The 21,449-nt window shown below is 44.0% G+C and overlaps 1 protein-coding gene across 1 annotated transcript in view; it reads left to right on the top strand.

Moving 5' to 3' along the window:
- The first annotated feature begins 1,594 nt into the window (after positions 1 to 1,594).
- Positions 1,595 to 21,449, top strand: part of PTPRT (protein tyrosine phosphatase receptor type T) — a 764,724-nt gene continuing 744,869 nt past the window's right edge. Inside the window, exon 1 of the mRNA XM_056844110.1 lies at positions 1,595 to 1,693. Within this exon, the coding sequence (XP_056700088.1) occupies positions 1,624 to 1,693 (70 nt within the window). The 5' untranslated portion in view covers positions 1,595 to 1,623. The remainder of the gene's footprint in view (positions 1,694 to 21,449) is intronic.

The raw sequence follows: 21,449 nt of genomic DNA, 5'->3' as shown, positions 1-21,449 counted from the left end.
CTACAGGACATCCCACTTTGCTGAATAGTGGTCCCAATTCCCCCCCTTGAACCCTAACCCCCACCCCCCGCGGGGGGGGGAATTCCCCCCTTGTTGAGAACCCACGATCTAGAGAGGGGCCAATCCAAGGCAAAGCCTCCCCTGCGTTTTCGCCCTTTAGCCCAAGCGCGCTTTGTCCCTTGCTGCAAGCGCCTCTCCCCCCGGCGGGAGGAGGAGGAAAGGGGCTTGATAATCCTGCGGCGCGCCGTTCCTTTTGTCACCCAGCGAAGCGAGCCCTGGCCGGCGTCCGCCCGCGCGGAGCCGCTCGAAAAGCGCGCGCCGCGTGCACGCGTTTGAAGACCCGGGATGTGTGTGTGTGTGTACGCCTCGATTCCTCGCGCGCCGAGCGGAGGTATTTCGCAGCCGACTCTCGCCGAAGTTAAGTGAATAATGACGGAAATTACTATTTTCAGCTGGAAATGTCTGTAAGCGCTTTAGAAGATTTGATCTAATAATGGGCCCCCCTGGAAACCGGCGTTTGCCTGACTTTCTTTCTCTTCGCAGGGGGGCTCATCGGCTCTTCCCTCCGTAGCCGAGCTGAACCGCAATCCTTATTCCTTGGCTTGGGGGGGGGGCGCAGATCGCCTCTCCCCCGTTCTTTGATTACCCCCTTTCTTCCCCGCGAGAAACCGGCGGCTCTCCCAAGAGACCCCCCCCCTCTAATTTCCTTGCAAGGTTTGCACAAGCCTGGAACCGGTTGAGCACACACGAGGTGGGGGGTGGGGGGTGGGGGGAGAAAGAGAGAAGAGAAAGAACAACCGCTCCAAATCCACCATCTCTCTTCCAGTGATTTGCATCGAACAGATCGGTTCCTCGGGAGGTGGTGGGCTCTCCTTCCCTGGAGGTTTTTAAGCAGAGGCTAGACGGCCACCTGTCAGCCATGCTGATTCTGTGACCTTAGGCAGATCATGAGAGGGAGGGCATCTTGGCCATCTTCTGGGCATGGAGTAGGGGTCACTGGGGGTGTGGGGGTAGTTGTGAATTTCCTGGGTTGGGCAGGGGGTTCGACTAGATGACCCTGGTGGTCCCTTCCAACTCTATGATCCTATGATCTCCCGTTTTAGGCGTTGCAACATTTCCCACCTCTGATTTTCTTTGCAACGTTTTCGGGAAAGGGGTTTTTCGAGCTCAGTGGAGAAGCGGCTTGTTCATTACATCGATTCTCTCCTCCTCCCTGCCCGCCCCCCAGTAGCTTTCTGCCAAAAAAGGGGGACTGGCTTGAGCGCAGAATAGGATTTTTTTCTTCTTCCAGTGGCTGAGGCCAGTACGAGTGACGGTGGCGAATGCCTGGTGCTGGTGGTTCTCCTCCCCCCTTTTCTCTGAACGAGGGAGGGCGAGAGACGAGGCAAGCGTTAGGACTCGGGGGAAATCTCTCTCTCTCTCTCTCTGCCCCCTCCTTGCTCCCCCCCACTCGCTTCTTCAATCAGCTTGTGCTACTCATCAGATCAGGGCGAGCGCGCCGGAGATCCTCTCCCAACTCTCCGGGCTTACCGATGCGAGGGATGTGTGCCAGGCGCGCCGAGAGCCGGCTGTGCTGCTGCTGCTGCCACCACCGTGGGCAAGGGATGTGAACTCCCGGGAAGGATGACGAGGATTGCTACCGTTGCTCTTCTTCTGCAGCTGTTGCAAAAAGCCCAGGGCCAGGTCTTCGCAGGTAAGTGGCCACCTTCAGCGGTGGCGCCGCCTTAAGAGGCGTCGGGATTCCGTCAGAGGGGTTGCCGGAGGACCGTGGATGGCATTGCATCCCACCTTTTTTTCCTTCCGAGGGGAGATGACCAGTCCTTCTTGAGCTAAGTTTTTGGAGGTAGTTGCATTGTGTTGGTGGCTCGCCGCGGTCTCCGGTTGTAGGAGACCGGTCTGGTGTGCGTGTTTGGAGCCGAGCCGCCAAACTCGGAGAAGAATCTGGATGTGAGCAGGGTGCTGAATTAGTCTGTTTTCGTCATCTCCCCCTACGAGCAAAATATATATATATATTTATTGATAGGCTTAAAAAATCATAAGGGACCTCCTTTCTCAAAAATGCACTGGGCAACAAAGGAACTAATGTCCTCCAGTGTTGTATTTAGCATCAGAAATAGAACTGACTCTGAGTGTGTGTGACGACCACTCTTGGCACTTCGACAGTGTCTTTATAGCTTGGGTTTATAGCTTGGGTTTCATGCTTCTTTAAAGTTGTGCCTTGTGGGATATCGAAGGCATCCCTTCATTCTTGGAGCCGAGACCCTCCAGACCTTTAAATAGTAAACAGTTGGTCTCCATCAAAGGCAGAGGAGGAGCGCCTGGTATTTGAAAAATCTGCCTCTGTCCTCATGTATCTTTAAATCAAAAACTTGATTAACATATTTAGAAGTTCGTTGGGGGAGACTCCCCCCCCCTCCGCCATGCCTGCCAGCCCTTGGGATCTTAAGAGCTGAAATAACTTTATCTGGATGGCTGGCCACTTGGGCATATTCCTTCACACTTGTCAGGGTCTCTCTCTTTAATCTCGAGGGAGGCTGAGTCTGGGAGTGCATGTAACTGACAAGTAGTTAGAAATCTCCTTCCTTTAGTTCCTCGGTTTGAATTTCCTGTGAATGGACGGCTTCTGCCTTCATCATAACTTACCTCCTGCCAAATGCCTGTAGAGAGAAAGATAGGGGAATCTGTACAGGCTTTCTTTATCTGTCCCTGCTATGGCTTTTGCAGTGATTCTAAGCACAGATAATCTCTCTTTATTTCCTTAAATGCTATCTATCTACCTGCACACTGAAGATTTGCTAGCTTGGCTGCAATCCTCTTATAAAGAGTCACGGCTATTTGTGGACCGCGTGCCTTCAGGATTGGCTGCTAGACCTTTCAAGTTTCAGCTCATTTCAAGGAAAGGGATCTTTTGGGTTAAGATCAAACACTTTCTTTGTTAAATACACCCCCCCCCCCGTTGGCAATTTTGGTAAATATTGAGATTGTGATCCTTCTGGAGTTTTGTCTGAGTTCCCGAACATTTCAGCAGGGGATTAAAAAAAAAAAAAAATTCCAAGGGGATTGATTATTATGATGGCAGATGACCCTGGGTCACTCTGCGACTCTCCGAGTGACACAGGCTATGCTTTAAAGAAACCAGGTGGCTGTATTCCAACTAGAATGGAAGGTAATGGAATACATTGTCAGATTTAAATTTTGTAAAAAGTAACTGTAAAACTGAAATGGAGTGACTCTACTAAAACTTTTCCCCTGCTGATTGTGACTTTCTCTCCTGGATCGAGGGCTTCCAGAGTGTGGGACTTTCAAACAAGTTAGACCAAAACCCGTGATCTTAAACACATCAGTTTGGATGATTGTTCCAGGCGACTTGCTTCCTTGTAAGCATGTTCAGGGTTGTATCGTAATTATTACGCTTGTGCCCGAAGCCTGACCGTGTCTTGAGTTCCATGGTGCGTGCTCCCTAAGCTAGATACTTGCCTAGGATTGCATGAACCGGCCCGTAACTATGACCATAAGTGCACTTGCTTGGCGTCACGTTCCACTGGAACCGATACGACTTGTTTTTACAACTGCATAAACGGACAGTAACATTTTAGCTTGTGTACAAGAACATGCTGGTGAGACAGCCTTTTGTCTGTGCAAGCAACAGCAAAGAGTGAGGAATGTTGAAGATGAGGAGGGTTGTTAATTCATGATGCATGATCCACTATTGGTGTCATGGTTTTAAATATGGGTCTCAAAATAAATTTCCAGACTCGGCGTGGGGTAGGAGCGGGAGACGGACATGGCAGAAAGGCTGTGCAAATGCAATTATAAAATTAAAGTGAATTGGGTAACAAGGGTTTGCCAACAGATGAGAGATGGCTATTTTCCTTGTTTGTTAAGGAAGAAATCCGCGTTTGCTCTGCCTGATTGGGACCATCACCTTTTACCCTCTCCTTCAGTTCCTGCTTTTGCAACCACAAAAGATAAGAGTATCTTGTTTATAGAAATAAACGTGACTTGGTGATCCACTGCCATAAGCGAGGTTATGGAGAGTGTCGCTTCCTTTCATTTTTAAGATTACACTTAACCGCTGAAAATTTAATAACCTGTAACCGATTTGCACAGCTAATATGAAGATAATGAAAGCAAAGATTTAAAAAAAATCTTCAACCACTCTACACCTCTGGTGGATTTGAAAGTTAAACTGTCTGAAGGCTTCCATCTGTTGCAGCCGCTGTAATTTTGCTGTTGTCCATCAGATGGTGCTGTCTTCACAACTATTAAAATACAATTATAGACTTATCCTGGGCTTTGCCATTGAGAGGTGTTTCAATTCCTAATATGTTTATTCAGCAGTCTTCCTTCAGAAAGAGTGTTAACTTTTATGGGGCAACTTGTAGTTGGACTGGTGTTAGAATATTCGGGTGCCTTAAAATATACCATTGAACTATATTGATCAAAGGAGAGAAAAGGCTAAGATATATTGACTCAGAATCTCTTTTTTGTTTTTTTTGAGCCCTACACCATGTCAGTATAGCTGATGGAAATACAGAATACAATTTGGCTTTCGACTGAAAATTCCCATTGTAAAATTCCCATTGACTTTAATGGAGCCAACATTGCAACAGTTAATTGTGCTTCTTAATTTCGTTTTCCTTCTCAGAAGCCTTTCCACATTGGCTTATCTAATAAAGAGCCCTTCCACATGGTAGAAGAATTTGAGGAAAATTCTAGGAAATAATGACATGGATGTGTGATTTCATGCATCATTTAGAAACCTGCTCATCTGTGTTCGTTCTCTGCTTCCGTTTCTTTGCTACAGTCCTGGTACTAATCTCTATCATTTAGACACTTGCAGTAGCATACCTGGATGACTTCCCCTCAATTCTACCTGTTGTTGTTTACACATGATCATATGTGCTTGCCCCCCATAAAACTAAAGCAGTTCTATTGAGGGTTCCAGATTTATTTCTGTGGATTTTCCTTGTGCGGGAAGCAATTCTTGTAGCATTTATGCTGGAGTAGTCCACTGGCTTCAATGATTAAAAGTTCCCTAACCAAAAGTTTAAGAACTTGAGGTAAGATTGCTGTTCAACAAAATAACCTTTTCCTTAAAAGTGACTCATGAACAATATTATTTTCCTGACCCCATTTTTTTGGTTGTGGTTGCCCAAGTTAAGTTTAACAACGAGTATCATTCTCTAACTCTCATTTTTTGGCATTATGGAACATGAGAGTTCTGTTACTAAATAAGCTAAAAACTCAGCCTGTTGGTTTTTTTTTTAAAAAAAACCATTGGTAATATTTAAGCATGTGAAACCAGTTTTTAGATAATTAAGGACGCTTTCACACATGCCGAATAATACACTTTCAGTCCACTTTGAAGCTGGATTTTACTGTATGAATGGCAAAATCTACTTACAATCAATCGTTAAAATGCATTAAAAGTGGCTTGAAAGTGTATTATTCAGCATGCCTTCAGTCGCAATAGTTTTGGATAGCCTGACGTCTTGGTAGCCACCCTGGAAGACTGTCTGAGAGATATTTTGTATGCCTTGAAGATAACTTTTCCTGCGCCGCTGCCCTTTTATTTGACCTTTTCTTTACTTTACAAATTTCAGTTGCATTGAGACTATCCTCTTCCATGTAGAGTTGGAATGCTCGGACCTGTTATTATCGGGATTGCTGCAAAGATTAATAGCAATCACATGAGTAACACCATGCTCCTATAGATAGAAGGGTATGGAAAAGTGGAAGTGGTGAGGGAAACCAGGGAGAGCTAGCAGGCAGTTAATTCCCTTCCTCGCACGTTACCTTCCATGTGTCTGGTACCCAGCAACATAAACCCTCCACAGCTCCTTTGTGAGCTGTATGTGGCAGTTGTTACAATGTAGCAATTTAACTGTATAATCAGTTTCCTCTTCCTCTGGGGAACTGTTAGCAGTGTGATTCTATGTTGTTTTCCTTCTTGGCCAGCTTGATTTATTTTCTCATAAAAGAACAATTAATGTTAAAAGAGTACTTAGAAAAAAAAATTCACTTTCCTACAACTGTAGAAAATGAGTCTTTGTGTGTGTGTATGTATACATGAAAGACAAAAGTTACTGTATCTTCAAGGTACATTCCATCTTGCAAGCGCATTCTCCACCACACACAACTCCAGCATCATATTCTCTTCAGTGTGGTGTTAGCCAAAATGCTCGGTTATGAATATTTATAGGGGGAAATTAGGAAATCAATAACCGGCAAGGGGCATAACCTCGGGATCTGACCTTTGTTTACGGTAGTCCGTTCCAAGATTCAAACAAGAGGTGGAAGCAATGGTTTCTTTTAAGAAGTTTACTTAAAAGTATGTGCACAAACAGTCCAATAACATGTACACAACACACAATCAGAGGCTACGAAATAAAGGTAGGACTACAGAGATGTTCTCCAATGTGGCAGTTTTCCGTGAAGAGGGGTAATACTACACCTGGTCTATTAGCGGAGATGTCCTGGGTTCCATGTGGCTAATAGAAAGGAGGGGGACAGGGATTCCTGGGGCTTGATCAGCAAGTCGGGAGGGTATATTGGCTGGGCTGTGCAAAACCCACACCAACAGAGTGACAGCAAGTACAAGAGAGGTCAAAGAAGGATAGTATATGGCTGAAAACTACCCCAGTTATACTCTTTTTGGGATGGGGAATGATGGGCTTACCCCCTCATGGCTCCCATGGCAAACAAAGGTAGACAATAGCGTTAACGATCGGCTACTGGGGTGGGGCGATGTGTGATTTAGACGGGCTAACTAGAACCTATGGGTTTTGCACAATTCCGGGAGGTCCGGGAGACAATTGTTGATGGGTTTATTGAGTTGACACAAAGGCACGAACAGCTGCGTCCGAGGTGAATCACTTCCTAGTTGCCTGAGATGCGGTCTCTTTGGTGCTGATACCTCGGGGCTTCCGATGGATCGTTAATCATGCAGATGGAGGGGGGGCTGGCTATGTGACCTTGAGAAATGGCATCTGCTGGATATGGGGATGGGATTGTAGGAAAATGGATTCCCTCTGGTTCACTTCGGAGGGGTCGTCCTGCCCGTGGATCCTTGGTGCCTGTCTCGCGGGATGAGGCATGCACATTCCCTCTGCATCTAGGTCTTGCTGCATGTCTGGAACAGTGGCGACACATGTTGTTGTGGTGGCCAGGTAACACATAGTTCAGGAGAGGGCCACTGCCAGGCTTCAGTGGGACCCCTGGGGCAGTCTACAACTGTGAAATCTGGCAACCTCATTTACTTCATCTTGTGTAGGGTTCTTTTAGACAATTACTTATAGAATGCAGAACTATCCTTTCTTTACAATGAGGGAATCACGTTTAGTTACCATGGAAACTACTGGGCTGCCGAACAGGTAAGATAAGTTTTGTGGAGCTTGCGGAACAGAAATCGGGGCAAAGGTTATTTGTTTCTAGTAACTGCTGTTTATGATATGTATTAACACCTCCAGTTGTTATTAGGCAGAGTAAGATAAATTGCACTTATTTATGGTTTGGAAGTTTCTCTTGGGCCATTTATTCATGGAAGGTTTTGCATTGGATTTGTCACTCTATAGATGCACATTTCCCCCATCTGAATTCTCAAAACTCTGCATGGCGGCTTATTGTTGAGTTTTGAGAATATGGGTGGGAAAAAGGTGCATCTAAAGAGTGGCAAATCCAATGCAAAACCTTCCATGAATAAATGGACTGTGTGTTTGGCCAAATCAAGGTATCTGATCCCCTCACCCCTTTCCAAATAGTCTGTTTCGCTATACTTCTTGAACAGTTTACTGTAGAATTGGGATAGTTACATCAGAGGAAGAAGCACAGAAGACTGAGGCAAGTTCAGAGAAATGGGAGCCAGCTTGGTGTAGTGGTTAAGAGTGTTGGTTTGGAGTGGTGGAGTCTGATCTGGAGAACCGGGTTTGATTCCCCACTCCTCCAGATGAGCAGCGGACGCTAATCTGGTGAACTGGATTTGTTTCCCCTCTCCTACACATGAAGCCAGCTGGGTGACCCTGGCCAAGTCACGCTCTCTCAGCCTCACCTACCTCACAGGGTGCCTGTTGGGAAGGGAAGAAGAGAAGGTGATTGTAAGCCGGTTTGATTCTGCCTTAAGTGGTAGAGCAAGTCGGCATATAAAAACCAACTCTTCTTCTAGTTGGTGTGCATGGTTCACCCTTCTATTTTATCCGCCTGGCAGCTCTGTTAGGTAGGTCCTGATGAGAGGGACTAACTAGCCCAAAGCCGGCCAACAAGCTTCACAATAGGGTGGAGATCTGAGCCCATTTTTTAGGCCAACGCTCTAACTGTTGCACAGCACTACCCCCCTCAAAGCACGGAAATGTAGCCCTCTTAATTTGTTGGCATCTTAAACACTAACACATATTTGTTCCAGCAATGGACATTGAACAAACTCTGGGGTAGAGCATTTCGGTGTATAATCAGTTATTGATTTGAAAAACAGGGATGTGAAGACTTATCTAAATGTCTTGTGCCACTTGTGTGAGGTACTGATCCATAGTAGTAAAAGACTTTCTTGAGCCTGGCATCAGAAGAGCAACACAATATAATGGAATGGAAAATCAAGTATTTAAATTTCTCAGATATAAGCGCTTCGAGGCCTGTTGCTTTAACTATATACCATGCTCACAATAACATAATAAGCAGTTGTTTGAATTGTAGTGTAGGTGTATTGCTGAGGCAAGGTCTTGATCGTTATTAGATATATTCTGAAGAGTAGTGAGTGCTTTAAGGTATTGTAGTAATTGCTGGCTTGCGTCTACCAAGCATGTAATCCAGAATTCCTATCTGAAAAAGATGCTGTCAGATGTTTTAGCCATGTGAGAGCTTGTTATCTGTGATCATCTTCCTTTCAGCTTGAACAACATTTTAATGGCATGACTGCGGAGGGCTGAACATAGGGCCCTACTGTCCTATGCTGAGCATATATTCGTTTGTAAAGGGTGTTATGAGTGGGGCTCACTCTGATGCTAAAATGATAACAGTTTATGGGCTGGAAGAGGTACTCAGGTCCCCAGCTGCACTAAAGGGGCAGAGTGACATTTTTAGGGTGATGCATGACTTGATAAATCCAAGGCAACCAGCAGAGCATTATCTAAGCTGTGACCTTTCCTCTGGTGGAAGATCAGGCATTCTGCTTCAAAGGTATCTAGTGACAAACTGCCCCAAACCCAAATTGTGGGGAGGGGGAGGAGGCCTCTGATCTGTAACTGAGAATACTACTGGTAGGGTTGACGGTTCCAGGCTGGAAAATACCTTGAGATTTTTGGGGCAGAGCCTGAGGAGGGCTGGGTTTGGGGAGGGGAGGGACTTCAATGCCATAGAGCCCAATTGCCAAAGCGGCCATTTTCTCCAGGTGATCTCTGCAACCTAGAGGTTGGCAACCCTAACAACTGGTGAATTGGTTTGTAGCAGGAACTGGCAAGTAAGCCACACAGTTGTCATTGAACCACGGGATGCTCCCTAGTCTACAACCCCCTTCCCAAAATGGAGGTACACAGCAAAATCATCAAGTGTAAATTGCAATGTCAGCGGAAGAGTATGGCTGGGAACCTTGTCAATGTTGGCAACATTTTAACGGGATGGCACGTGGACTCTGTAACACTGTTTCAAACCTCAGTGTGTTTATTGGTTCTTGTGGGTTATCCGGGCTGTGTAACCGTGGTCTTGGTATTTTCTTTCCTGATGTTTCACCAGCAGCTGTGGCAGGCATCAGTGTTACTCCTCTGAAGATGCCTGCCACAGCTGCTGGCGAAACGTCAGGAAAGAAAATACCAAGACCACGGTTACACAGCCCGGATAACCCACAAGAACCAATGAACCCTGACCGTGAAAGCCTTCGACAATACTCAGTGTTTTTTTTTTTACCAGGGCATGAGATGGTGCTAGTTCTGCTTTCCTTTCCCTCATCAGGATTACTTGAAGGGTGTAAGGTTGGGCTGACTCAATAAAGAAAGCCATTTCCTTAAGTTTACGTGAACTGTGCAAGTCTGTTAATGATAGGATGTTTTGGAGGTGATTAATTCACATGGTTGCCATAAGTCTGAAACGTAACACACACACACACGATTGCATATGCACACACTTGCCTGGTACTAATGTGGTGGGTCATAGCTTTCTTCAGAGCAAGCAAACATGCTTTTATTCCAGTCTGGTTGCTTGTGTCTGCCACGAAGATTGTCAGCTTCTATGAGTACCAGGTAGCAGTGATTGTACAGGTAGTGAACCTTGAAAGAAAGAGGGACAAGGGTGACAACCTGGAAGTTGGCAACCCTAACAACTGGTGAATTAGTTTGTAGCAGGAACTGGCGAGTAAGCCCCACAGTTGTCACTGAACCAGGGGATACTCCCTAGTCTACAACCCCCTTCCCAAAATGGAGGCACACAGTAAAATCATCAAGTTGGGGAGGGACTGTGGCTCAGTGGTAGAGCATCTGCTTGGCATGCAGAAGGTCCCAGGTTCAATCCCCGCCCCGGCATCTCCAGTTTAAGAGACTAGGCAAGTAGGTGATGTGAAAGACCTCTGCCTGAGACCCTGGAGAGCCGCTGCCAGTCTGGGTAGACAATACTGATGTTGATGGACCAGGGGTCTGATTCAGTATAAGGCAGCTTCATGTGTTCAACATCACACTTAAGATGCCTGGCTTATAAGGCTGCAACCCAAAGATTCCTCCTGTACCTTCTTAAAGTCCAATACCCTCAAAAGACAAGGCACTCTTGGCTTCTCCTGATTGTCTTTCCTTGATTCTTCCACCTACTTTCTCCCACACCGGGTTGGAGAACACCTGGTGTTCTGTTTGCTCAAGCTGATGGGGAAGAGTATAGGTGAAGGGAGGGGTGACAGCCAAAAAAGTATGGCTGTCACATCTTCTGGTGTAATTATGGGTAAATGGGGGCTTTCTCCTTGCAGCCTGGCAACATTAGATCTGTGAAAAACATGGAAATTAGGTGGTTTCCCACAGTTGCAGTTTCAGCCGTCAAAATGGGTTGTGAAATGAACAAGTACACTAATGCTTAACTTGGTGCTTGAAAAATTCAGTACCTTTAGTCATTGGCTATTAATGTGCACTATTCATTGACTTGTGTGTTGGAGTTCCTAAACACAGAACCGCTGGCCTCCTTGCATTATGTCACCTAAGGTGCACTTTGCTTTTGTTAGGGCTTCTTAATGCACACCCACTCCTTACCGTGAGACGTCACTTAACATGCTGTATTTTTTCCCCTTTTCATATTCTGCTTCCCATTTGCACACAGGCCCGTCTTTGCACTGTAAGACAAATTACATTGACAATCGCAAGGAGGGTTATAGACTTCCAAATTCATTGGAATCAGTGGGTTCAGAAGGGTGCAGCTCTGCCCAAGACTACACCGTTAATGGGTATAACGGAGTAAACACAGCGATTGCCCGTGGGTGTCTGTCCTGGCTACTGCTGCTATGGTAAACAAAGATCATTTCCCTTTTACAGAAAAGAAATTCTGTCTAAAGCTCATCACAGGCATATTTAATCAGAGCTTCTGTTTTTCCGTTCTAATAGCAGATAAGTGCATATAATCTTATTATGCAGAAATTCTGAAATGGCAGAAATGCTATGAGCCAGTTCCTGGTGTGTCAAATAACATCATTGGATTGATTGCAATGACTTTATTGATATATAATGTAGCCCTTAGCAAATTTATCTGTCTTGGTACAGGAAGGGCAAAGCTAGGTGTGAACCTTAATTTCCTATGTACAAGGAAGGTATGAAGCTGTCCCTGAAACACCTTTTGGCTTTTTAAAAATTAGGCTCAGTAAGGTAATAGTAAATGCCTCCTCTTGCCTTTTGTTTAGCTGAAATGCACTAAAACTGTATGTTTAACCTTTTTGTGGTCCCTGGTTTTTAGAATGCTGAAACTTGCGGTCTGTACAGAGACTGAGACACCGAACTAACAAAGGCATGTTACTGTGGATGGTATATAACTGGGGAGGGACTGAGTTTGGTAGAAGTACTACTAGCATGGAATAGACTGGCAAGAACACACTCAAAAACTCATCCCAGAAAATTCCTAGATACTTAGGAACTAGTGTTCACATGGATGTCAGTCACTGCGGTACCAAGTTTTAGCTGGCAGAGGTGAGCAAGCAAACACAAATTAAACGCTGCAGGTAGATTGTTTATATCTGCTCAAACACAGTTCTTCTCACAGCAAAGTTATTTCGCACATTCAGGTTTGAGAAATCATTTGATGCATGTATGTGAGTGAACTGTCTTGAAGGCAGAAAAGTCCTACCAGCAGTTTATCAATAAAGGAGATGGGCAAATATGCAACAAAGGGGGGGGGGAACCCACCTACAATGGTCTCCTGCCTAATTCTTGCATTAAAACATTTAGAAGACTGAGGACCTGGGCTGCTTCCACACCAAGGAATTCCCACTTTTCAGCCTCCTGACTGGTGGTGTTTTTTTTCTTCATGTTTCCACACTCCATTGTCCTCTATTTTGTGCACAGACCATCAACAGCAGATTCTTTCCATACAACCCCCCCCCCCCGCTTTATTTTAAACCTGTGAAAAACTGTTGTTTCTTGGGCAGGATGCTATCAGCAGAAGCAGTTTCTTCTGTCTGAAGGGGAAACCATGCAATTGCTGGACATCCTGAAGAGCTAGTCCATTATTCACAAGAACGTAAGAAAGGCCCTGTTGGATCAGACCAAGGCCCATCAAGTCCAGCAGTCTGTTCACACAGTGGCCAACCAGGTGCCTCTAGGAAGCCACAAACAAGACGAGTGCAGCAGCACCATCCTGCCTGTGTACCACCACACCCAAAATAATAGGCATGCTCCTCTGATACTAGAGAGAATAGGTATGCAGCAGGACTAGTATCCATTCTAACTAATAGCCATGAATACCCCTCTCCTCCATGAATATGTCCACTCCCCTCTTAAAGCCTTCCAAGCTGGCAGCCATCACCACATCCTGGGGCAGGGAGTTCCACAATTTAACTATGCGTTGTGTGAAAAATACTTCATTTATTCATCAATTACTCTTTTCGTTTGGCAACAGTTAGCCGAAGAGAAGAGAATCGTCCACTTTTTCGATGCACCTGCATATAGTTAATGTTTTTTTCCTCTACTTGGCAAGTTAATACAGGTGATCCAGCTCCTCAGAGCAGGAAAGCTCTGAATGTATACGTTGTCCTTCTTTTCCTCGGCCAGAATCATATTCCTTCAGGTCTTGCATAATGCACGGAATGACCTAATTAACTGTGCCCTCCAAAGTCTTGTTATGCGCTTGGATCCATGCCACTCTTTTGATATGGGTAGAGCGTATGGCTACAGGCAAATCTGTGGCTGTATGTTGCAGGGATTGTTTTTTAAGCTGTGTGGGAAGGAGAGAAAAGGAGCATCTGGGCCCTGCTGGCTTCACAATCATTGTTTTATTAAACTCTATTCCCTTTTTTTCTTGTTTCTGATCTAACAGTCATCACTTATTTTCAGTGCAGGCCTAAGCAGTTACACCCTTCTAAGTCCACTGAAATCAGTGGGTATAGAGGGTGTTTAGGATTGCATTGTTAGTCTGTGACTGATTATAATAATTATGCCAATAGAGAGCTCGTGTTAAAGATAGAATGCATGAAAGCTTCAGTGCATGTTATAAGTGTAATGTGAAAAATGCAGAGGCCTTGAATATTGGGTGGAATTGTACAAGGGAGCATTGTGACAAAATGAAAGATTACAATGATAACCCCAAATCTAATGAAATTGGTGTGAAGGGGGATGGTGTGTAGTGGAAACAATAAAGTTAATGTGCATATTCTTTTGTGGCAAATTCAGATGTGGAGGAGTGGAAATCCTCTGAGTACTCGTGATTTGAAACAGCAAAACCAAATCTTATTTTTTAATAAAGGGACAGGAAATTGTTACAAAGTAATAAACTTGACCATAGAAGTGTTAATTGAGCTAAATTGCATCTGTTCTAAATATAGCAATCTTGAATGGTGATATTGTAATATATGTGGAAGCCAGAGTACCTTCTGCTGGGATCTGTAATGTGTCCTTGCTTGCCTTAGACTGAAAATTCAAATGAACACAAACACACTTGGCTTTGGGAGTCCGACGGGGTGGCAAAATGGGAAAGGCTAGAATGGGAGGAACCACACAGCTCTCCCCCCACCCTAGCATTTTGTATACAATTTTTGGGGTACGCTGGGCAGACAAATGGGGCATGGGGTACAGCAGTGGCAGAGCAGCAAAAGAATGTACATTATGCAAAGCATTTGCGTTTGGGACCCAAACATTGCGCCAGCCAGCTAAAATGAGCATAGTTAGGATAAAGAGAGGCTATGCAGTACTCCTCTGCCCCTTTTGATTTTACTGATTTTTTAAAAAAAACTATGCAGCAGAAATTATGGATGAATGTTGGAGACGAAGAAAGCTGTGTGAGAGTGCACAAAACATTTGTGTTCTAAGTTTGGTTGTTTGAACTTCCAAGTCTCGAGTAAGACTCTGAAGAGGCAGCATAGAAATATCCGAAATATTTGAAGGGCCCCTATTTCTAATCTGTGATGAAATCGCTATCAAAGCAGAGGGGCTATTGAGGATTGCTCATCTAGCCTCAGTACTTGTTATTTGGGAACCCTGCTTTTTGCACCACTCCAAAGGCTGCACTCTGTAGTTGTAAAAACAGAATTCATGGAGATGGATCGTCTTTACCTTTCACTTCTACCAGCAGCTCCCACAGAATCCTCCCGTAAGAGCTAATGGGAAGGGTAACTTTGCCCTATCTTCCACTGGTGGAATAACCTTCTCATCCCCACATAAGACAGCTGGGGCTGTGTTTTTTTTTGTTTTTTTTTGCATGTGTTCTCCCTCTAATCAGTCAAGGATTTTCAGGTTGAGTTTGGGACTGCTATGTGAAGGGAAGGATTTGCTTCTGCAAATTTTCTTCTGAAGCTACTGTTAGATCTAACTTCAGTGCTCAGTCGGAGTCTTCTCATTTATAGAATCTGTTATAATAGTCTATCGAATGAGTGGGGATGGGGGGGTAGGACCCTCCACCATTATTCTTCCCCCATGCGTGTTCACTGTACATTGCTTGTCTGGAAAAGGTGAACACATGAAGCTGCCTTCTATTGAATCAGACCCTTGGTCCATCAAAGTGAGACCGGCGGCTGTTCTCCATGGTCTCAGGCAGAGGTATTTCACATCACCTACCTGCCTAGTCCCTGGGACCCTCTGTATGTCAAACAGATGCTCTAGTACTGAGCCAGAGCCCCTCCCCTTAAAGTGGCTCTCCACGGTCTCCGGCAGAGGTCTTTCACATCACCTACCTGCCTAGTCCCTGGGACCCTCTGTATGTCAAACAGATGCTCTAGTACTGAGCCAGAGCCCCTCCCCTTAAAGTGGCTCTCCACGGTCTCCGGCAGAGGTCTTTCACATCACCTACTTGCCTGGTCCCTTTAACTGGAGATGCCAGGGATTGAACCTGGGACCTTCTGCATGCCAAGCAGATGCTCTTCCACTGAGCCACAACCCCTCCCCTTAGGACGGTACAATAAATAAAGTGCATATATACATATCACCATCTGCACCACAGCTATTCGAAATCTTCAGCCAGTTAGAGACAGCTACTTGATCATTCTTCATTGGCCTCAGTGCCGTGATCTTACATCATCAGCATGAACTGAAATAAGCCTGGAAGATGTGACTTGCTCCCTTAGACCTTCGTAGTATAAACAACATCAGTGCATTTTTCCTTTGATTATTCTGATAATTTATTTTATTTGGGTTTCTGGCAGACCTGCCACAATCAGAACTTTATCGCTAAAGCTGCTGTCGGCTTAGTAGCTGGTCCAAAAATTAATGAGATGGAAGTATGCTTTTAATTCCAAAAACATGCTTTGTAAATTGTTTGTACTGGAAGATTCAACTGTTCTTGGCAAGGCACATTCTGCCGCTGTGAGATCATATGTATGAACATTTGCACCAACATACGTTGGACTTCAACAATAGTGGGATGCTGTGGGAGTCTTCCCTGTAGACTTGTGTGTATTCATAGGTGTACATGACCTAAGCATTTATGATATTTTGTAACGTGTGAAAAATCATGCTCAACCCTGTGTTAGAATTCTAGCAGGCATTAAAAATATATATTGCTCTTTAGCGAAATCAATAATGGTAATTTTTTTGTTAAATTACAAGTTCTTAAAATATCAGGGATGAAATCCATGGAGCACTGCCAACTGCCGTGAAACCTCCACTCTATTAAATGTAGCTTAGGTAGCATTAGTGTTTGCCTTGTGGTCTGTTGATGTGGCCATCTGTTATCAAGGCTTCCACCTTTATATCAAAATATGGGCCTGTATTCAACCATCTGGGCATGGAACACAGCTCTTTCCTGTTCTGTTCCTTTCCTTCCAGCCCCTGAAAAGACAATTCCTAGGATCATGAGACACATACTACAATGGCTGTGTGACTTGGGAGCTGCAGTAAGGAAGAAAAAGAGTTTGAAATAGGTCCTCCTTCTGCCTTCTGCGAGCATAGCTCTGCAGGGGGGAGGGGGCAGTTTCACTCCCTCGACAATTCACAGTCCAGCCCCCTCTCATGGTCAAACTGGCTGCAGCTCTCCAGAGTGTCGGGTAGAGGTCTTTCACATCACCTACTACTTGATCTTTTAAACTGGAGATGCCAGTGACTGAACCCAGGACCTTCTGCATGCCAAGCAGATGCTCTACCACTGAGCCACGGCCCTTCCCAAACGCAGAGGTAGAAAGGAGTTTGATGCAGTGGCAACCTCTAGTCTCAGTTGACCCTGTTCCTGCCATTAGGATGCACTGTCCTTTAACTGAAGTATCTTTAACCAGTGCTGGACTTTTCTGATTTTGATAACTTCATTGGGCAAGTCCTTTTACAGTGCAGAGTTACTCTGGTCTAAGCCCTTTGAAATTTTGAGACTGGAGCAATTCTGCATAGGGTTGCACTGTTTTGTACTTCGACTGTGGGCCATTTGCACATGAGAAGCAATGCATTCTGTAACTTTTAAAAAAAATCATGGACTTGAGTTTTTTTTTATTTTTTTGGTCAAATTCTTAAGTGTGGTTTGGGAATGAGAAATTTAAATGATGAGGAATGCCAGATGCAGTGTTTTGCCTGACAACTCAGTGTCTCCATTCTGTACTTCTAAACTTAATTTGCAATTGATTCAGTTTCTTGGGAGGTTTATTTTCCCATAGCATTTTTCTTGATAAGCATCTTTAACACTCTTAGTAGGAAGTACCTCTTGTTGCATGTAGCAGGACTTGCATGAAGGGACAAGTTCTATTCCATTCCATGGGGAAAATACTATTCCATCAGTTACCAGATACTTCTTTACTAGCAAATCTATCAATTGCTCTTTATCTCTCCAGCTAGTATGTTAATGTACTTACGATCATGACTCAGAGGGCATACAGAACACATGATAAATGTACATTGTCATAAACAGCTGGAGGGATATTTGGAGATGTGAATAATTCTCGTCCCCCAAAAGGATCCTGATGGGGAGATCGCTGCTGCATATTATAAACAGACTAGCAAATTCATTATGCGTGTGACTTCTGCCATTCTGCTGGGGAACTGTGGTTCCTATGCAGGGAAACTGTGCGTATGTGTGGCCAGTATGGTGATGAATGAGGCCAACTTTGGAGACCAAAAGGTAGTACTGTTATTTGTATGTATATCAGCAGTTTGAGGATATGTGTGATTGAGTCAGCAGGGAAGCATGCGTTGCAAGCGAGATGACTTTGTTGAGTGCAAGGATTGCAGCATTGCTAGTGTTTTGGCAGTATGGGCTCTTGGGTGACTGAGCTAAAAACATTTCAGTTTTTAGAAGGTAGTCTGTATACAGTATGCATGTTCCACATTTTGACTTAGAGAAGAACCACCTTGCCGAATCAGGCCAAAGGTCTATCTAACCCAGCATGATTTCCGATAGTAGCCATTAGGGTACATTTGAGAAGCTCACAACCAGGGCAAGATTATTCCATCTGCTCTGCAGTATCTGAAGCATGCAAATTCTGAACATGGATGCATTGTGATAACATTTGCTCAATATAATCAAGAAAAAAAAGTATTGTTCAATACCCTGAAAAACTCTGTATATTCTTCAAATTAATTCAGCCTGTTCCACAAAGTTAAAGATGACATTTGCAGGACTACGACATACTGCAATCATGACCCAGTATAAGTGCATTATATCTGTAATATGTATAATTACATGAAGATGATGATTAAAAAATAATGCATTCCAAGATGAATGTGAATCAGGGAAGTTTTCCTTGGCAGCTCAGCTCTTTGTAGCGCTCATTATTAACAAGTCTCATAAAATTCATTATGTTCTAGTTAATTTAGGCTGCTTCTTCAGGTTGAGATGGTTGGATTTTGTCATCCTAGCAGTAAAAATAAGAAACTTGTATCTCTGTAGTTGGGCGTGTGTTTTTTTTTTAATAGTCCCCTCAGTGGAAGGCTCATTCTACTAAACTGAATTTATATTTATAACTCCATGCAACTAGTAAGCACAGGATGTCATGCAGGTTGGAATTCACATTGCAGAGACCGATTTTCCATGTGGACACTGAACAGTGTGGTTCTCCACATAGATGTTGGGTTGTCCAACTTGTAAATTGGATGTAGATGGCTTGTTTGCTTGACTGCCAATTAATGCTGCCTCCATGGAGGACTGCAGGGGTTTGGTTATCTGAGATATTCCAGGCCCACTCCCTGAACCTTTAACTAATTTCAAGAACAAGATAATACTTTGTTTTTTAATGTAGGGAGATAAAATGAAAAACATCAAATTATTCCAGAAATAAAAATAAACCTGCTTCTGCCTTCCAATGTTTTGGGCAATTTGATACATTCCATACTGGGATGATTGACAAGCACTTGGCAGTATTGTCAATACTTTAGAAAGCTTTAAATTAAACTGAATTTTGTGTTTCTGCTTTGCATTGTCTTCTTGTGTACATCCTCGCTTGGTATGGCTTCCCAACCAGATGGTTACTCATGTCCAAGCAATCCTACATAGCGTCATTAAGGCTACTGACTCCTGTTGTTTCAGACCATACACTAGCCCCTGTTTTTCATTGGTTTGTGATTCGACCCCCAAAAAACATTCTTGCTGCAGAGCATGGGGAGGGGCCATGGCTCAGTGGTAGAGCATCTGCTTGGCATGCAGAAGGTCCCAGGTTCAATCCCTGGAATCTCCAGTTAAAGGGACTAGGCAAGTAGATGATGTGAATGGGATGCTGCAGCAACAAGGGGAAATCAGGTAGAAATTCTCCCTCTTCCTCCTCTACTGATCCAAACTGCACCAAGAACAGGGAAATCAATGCACACAGTTCAGTCCTGTGGGTGCATTTTGATTACAAGGCTCTGCTGATTCTAAGAGAGAAATTTTGGGAGAAATAGTAGGCTGTTCAGGAAGGTTAGGGAAGAACCACTTCAGCAATCCCTTCCACTGGAGCCACTCCACCTCCTGTAAACCTAAGATCCCACAAATGTCATCGATATGCTTAAAATCTCACACCCACATGCTTGCAAAAGCTTTCCCAATTCCAGCTTTTCCCACAGCTCTGGAAAAACACATTTGCATTACAGAATCGACTTGGCACCATGAACACATGAAGCTGCCTTTCACTGAATCAGACCCTTGGTCCATCAAAGTCAGTATGGCCTACTCAGACCGGCAGCAGCTCTCCAGGGTCTCAGGTAGTGGTCTTTCTGTGGCACATTTGCTTGTAAAGGTCTCCCAGTTCTTGGAGAGGAGCTTTAGGTAGGATTGCCAGGTCCCTCTTCTCCACCGACAGGAAGTTTTTGGGGCAGAGCTTGAGGATGGTGGGGTTTTGGGGAGGGACCTCAATACCATAGAGTCCAATTGCCAAAGCAGCCATTTTCTTCAGGTGAACTGATCTCTATCGGCTGGAGATCAGTTGTAATAGTAGGAGATCTCCAGCTATTACCTGGAGGTTGACAACCCTAGTTTTAGGACAAATAGCAAACTGTATAAGGAAGGTGGGGGAAAGAACCAATCCACCACTCCTTCTGTGAACTCTTTTGATCCAACTAAATATTTTGTTGTATGTCATTGTTATTGTCATAATATGCATGACAGGTTATGTGTGAAAACTCTGCATTGTTTTCTTTCCGATAGAGATTAAATACAGGATTAATCAAAAAGTAGCTGGAGTGAATTTTGGCAACAATGTTTTACTTTAAAATACAATGCTTTTCACTTGATATTTATCAGTATTTCACAGCAGACATACTGCGGATATTGAAAGAGCTTAACTGAACAAATGTAACAGTATTTGTTTTTACTAAATTTTACGTAAGGTATATGTGATCTTTCCTTGCAATTAATAGTGGACATACAGTAGTGCTTAGTTTCTACAATGACTCTTGGTTAATTGTTCTGGGTTATTTTAGAGATATTTAGCAGCTTCTGAAATATGGGCTCTTTTTGGGGGGGGCTGTTCATTTTATTTGGTGTTGCTTTTATCTGCTGCTTTTAATATCATTTTTAAAATGGCGCTTAGTTCATGTTCTGTTCTTTGACATGGAAAGGGTAGGTAAAAATGCCCACCCAAATGAATTCTATGGTTGCCAGCGGCTACTTTCAGATGTCACAAAAACTCTCTTGTTGTCTGTGATTGGAATGAATGCAGCTTCCTGCCGGGCTTTCCTCACTTCCTGCATGAATGGAAGCTTCTGGTTTTGGGAATCTGAGCATCAAACTCCAGTTTGCTGAGACATCTGAATGCCTTTGCCTTGTACCTTCTCAAACCAGGATTCTTTCTCATGGCTTCCCAACCCTGAATGGCCTCAGTCATTCTGTCTGAGGGGAGGGAAGGGAGCACACAAATGTGACAAAATGTGCCCATCATAACCAACAGAAGCTGGTGTTTCTGCTGATGAGATTTGGGGATCTATAAATAGCCATGGTTTGGGACTAAGCACATCCACTTGTGCAATACCATTCAGATAAGAGAAAAGAAGAATGGGTTAACATATGCTAATACTGTCATGGTTCTCCTTATGTCTGGTGTTCATCCGGAACTCGTCTGCCCTAGTCTTGTGTTTTCCTTCTTCCTATTTTTAAATATGCCAAATAGGTTTTGTAGTGCTTATCTGAGAGTTCATTAGTGCAAAGCAGTCAGCAGAGATACCTATTTGTGCAATTACTTTCAAATTTGTTTTCCTGTATACAGCACTGAACTATTACTTCAGGGATCGTTTTGGATTAATTAATAAGCAGGGGCCTTCTTAGCTATTAGCAGTTGCTGTTTTTAGGATATTTCCTAGGTGGTTCCAACAGTTCACTTATAAATAATATGCTTCTCCTGTTGGGAAACTTTAGAATGGTTTCAAAAGCATGTTTCTTTTTCTAGAACCAGTTGTATAAAATGGATT

Source organism: Euleptes europaea, chromosome 2 (assembly GCF_029931775.1).
Source record: "Euleptes europaea isolate rEulEur1 chromosome 2, rEulEur1.hap1, whole genome shotgun sequence".
In the NCBI taxonomy this organism is placed as follows: Eukaryota; Metazoa; Chordata; class Lepidosauria; order Squamata; family Sphaerodactylidae; genus Euleptes; species Euleptes europaea.
This window is presented reverse-complemented; position numbering and strand designations above follow the sequence as displayed.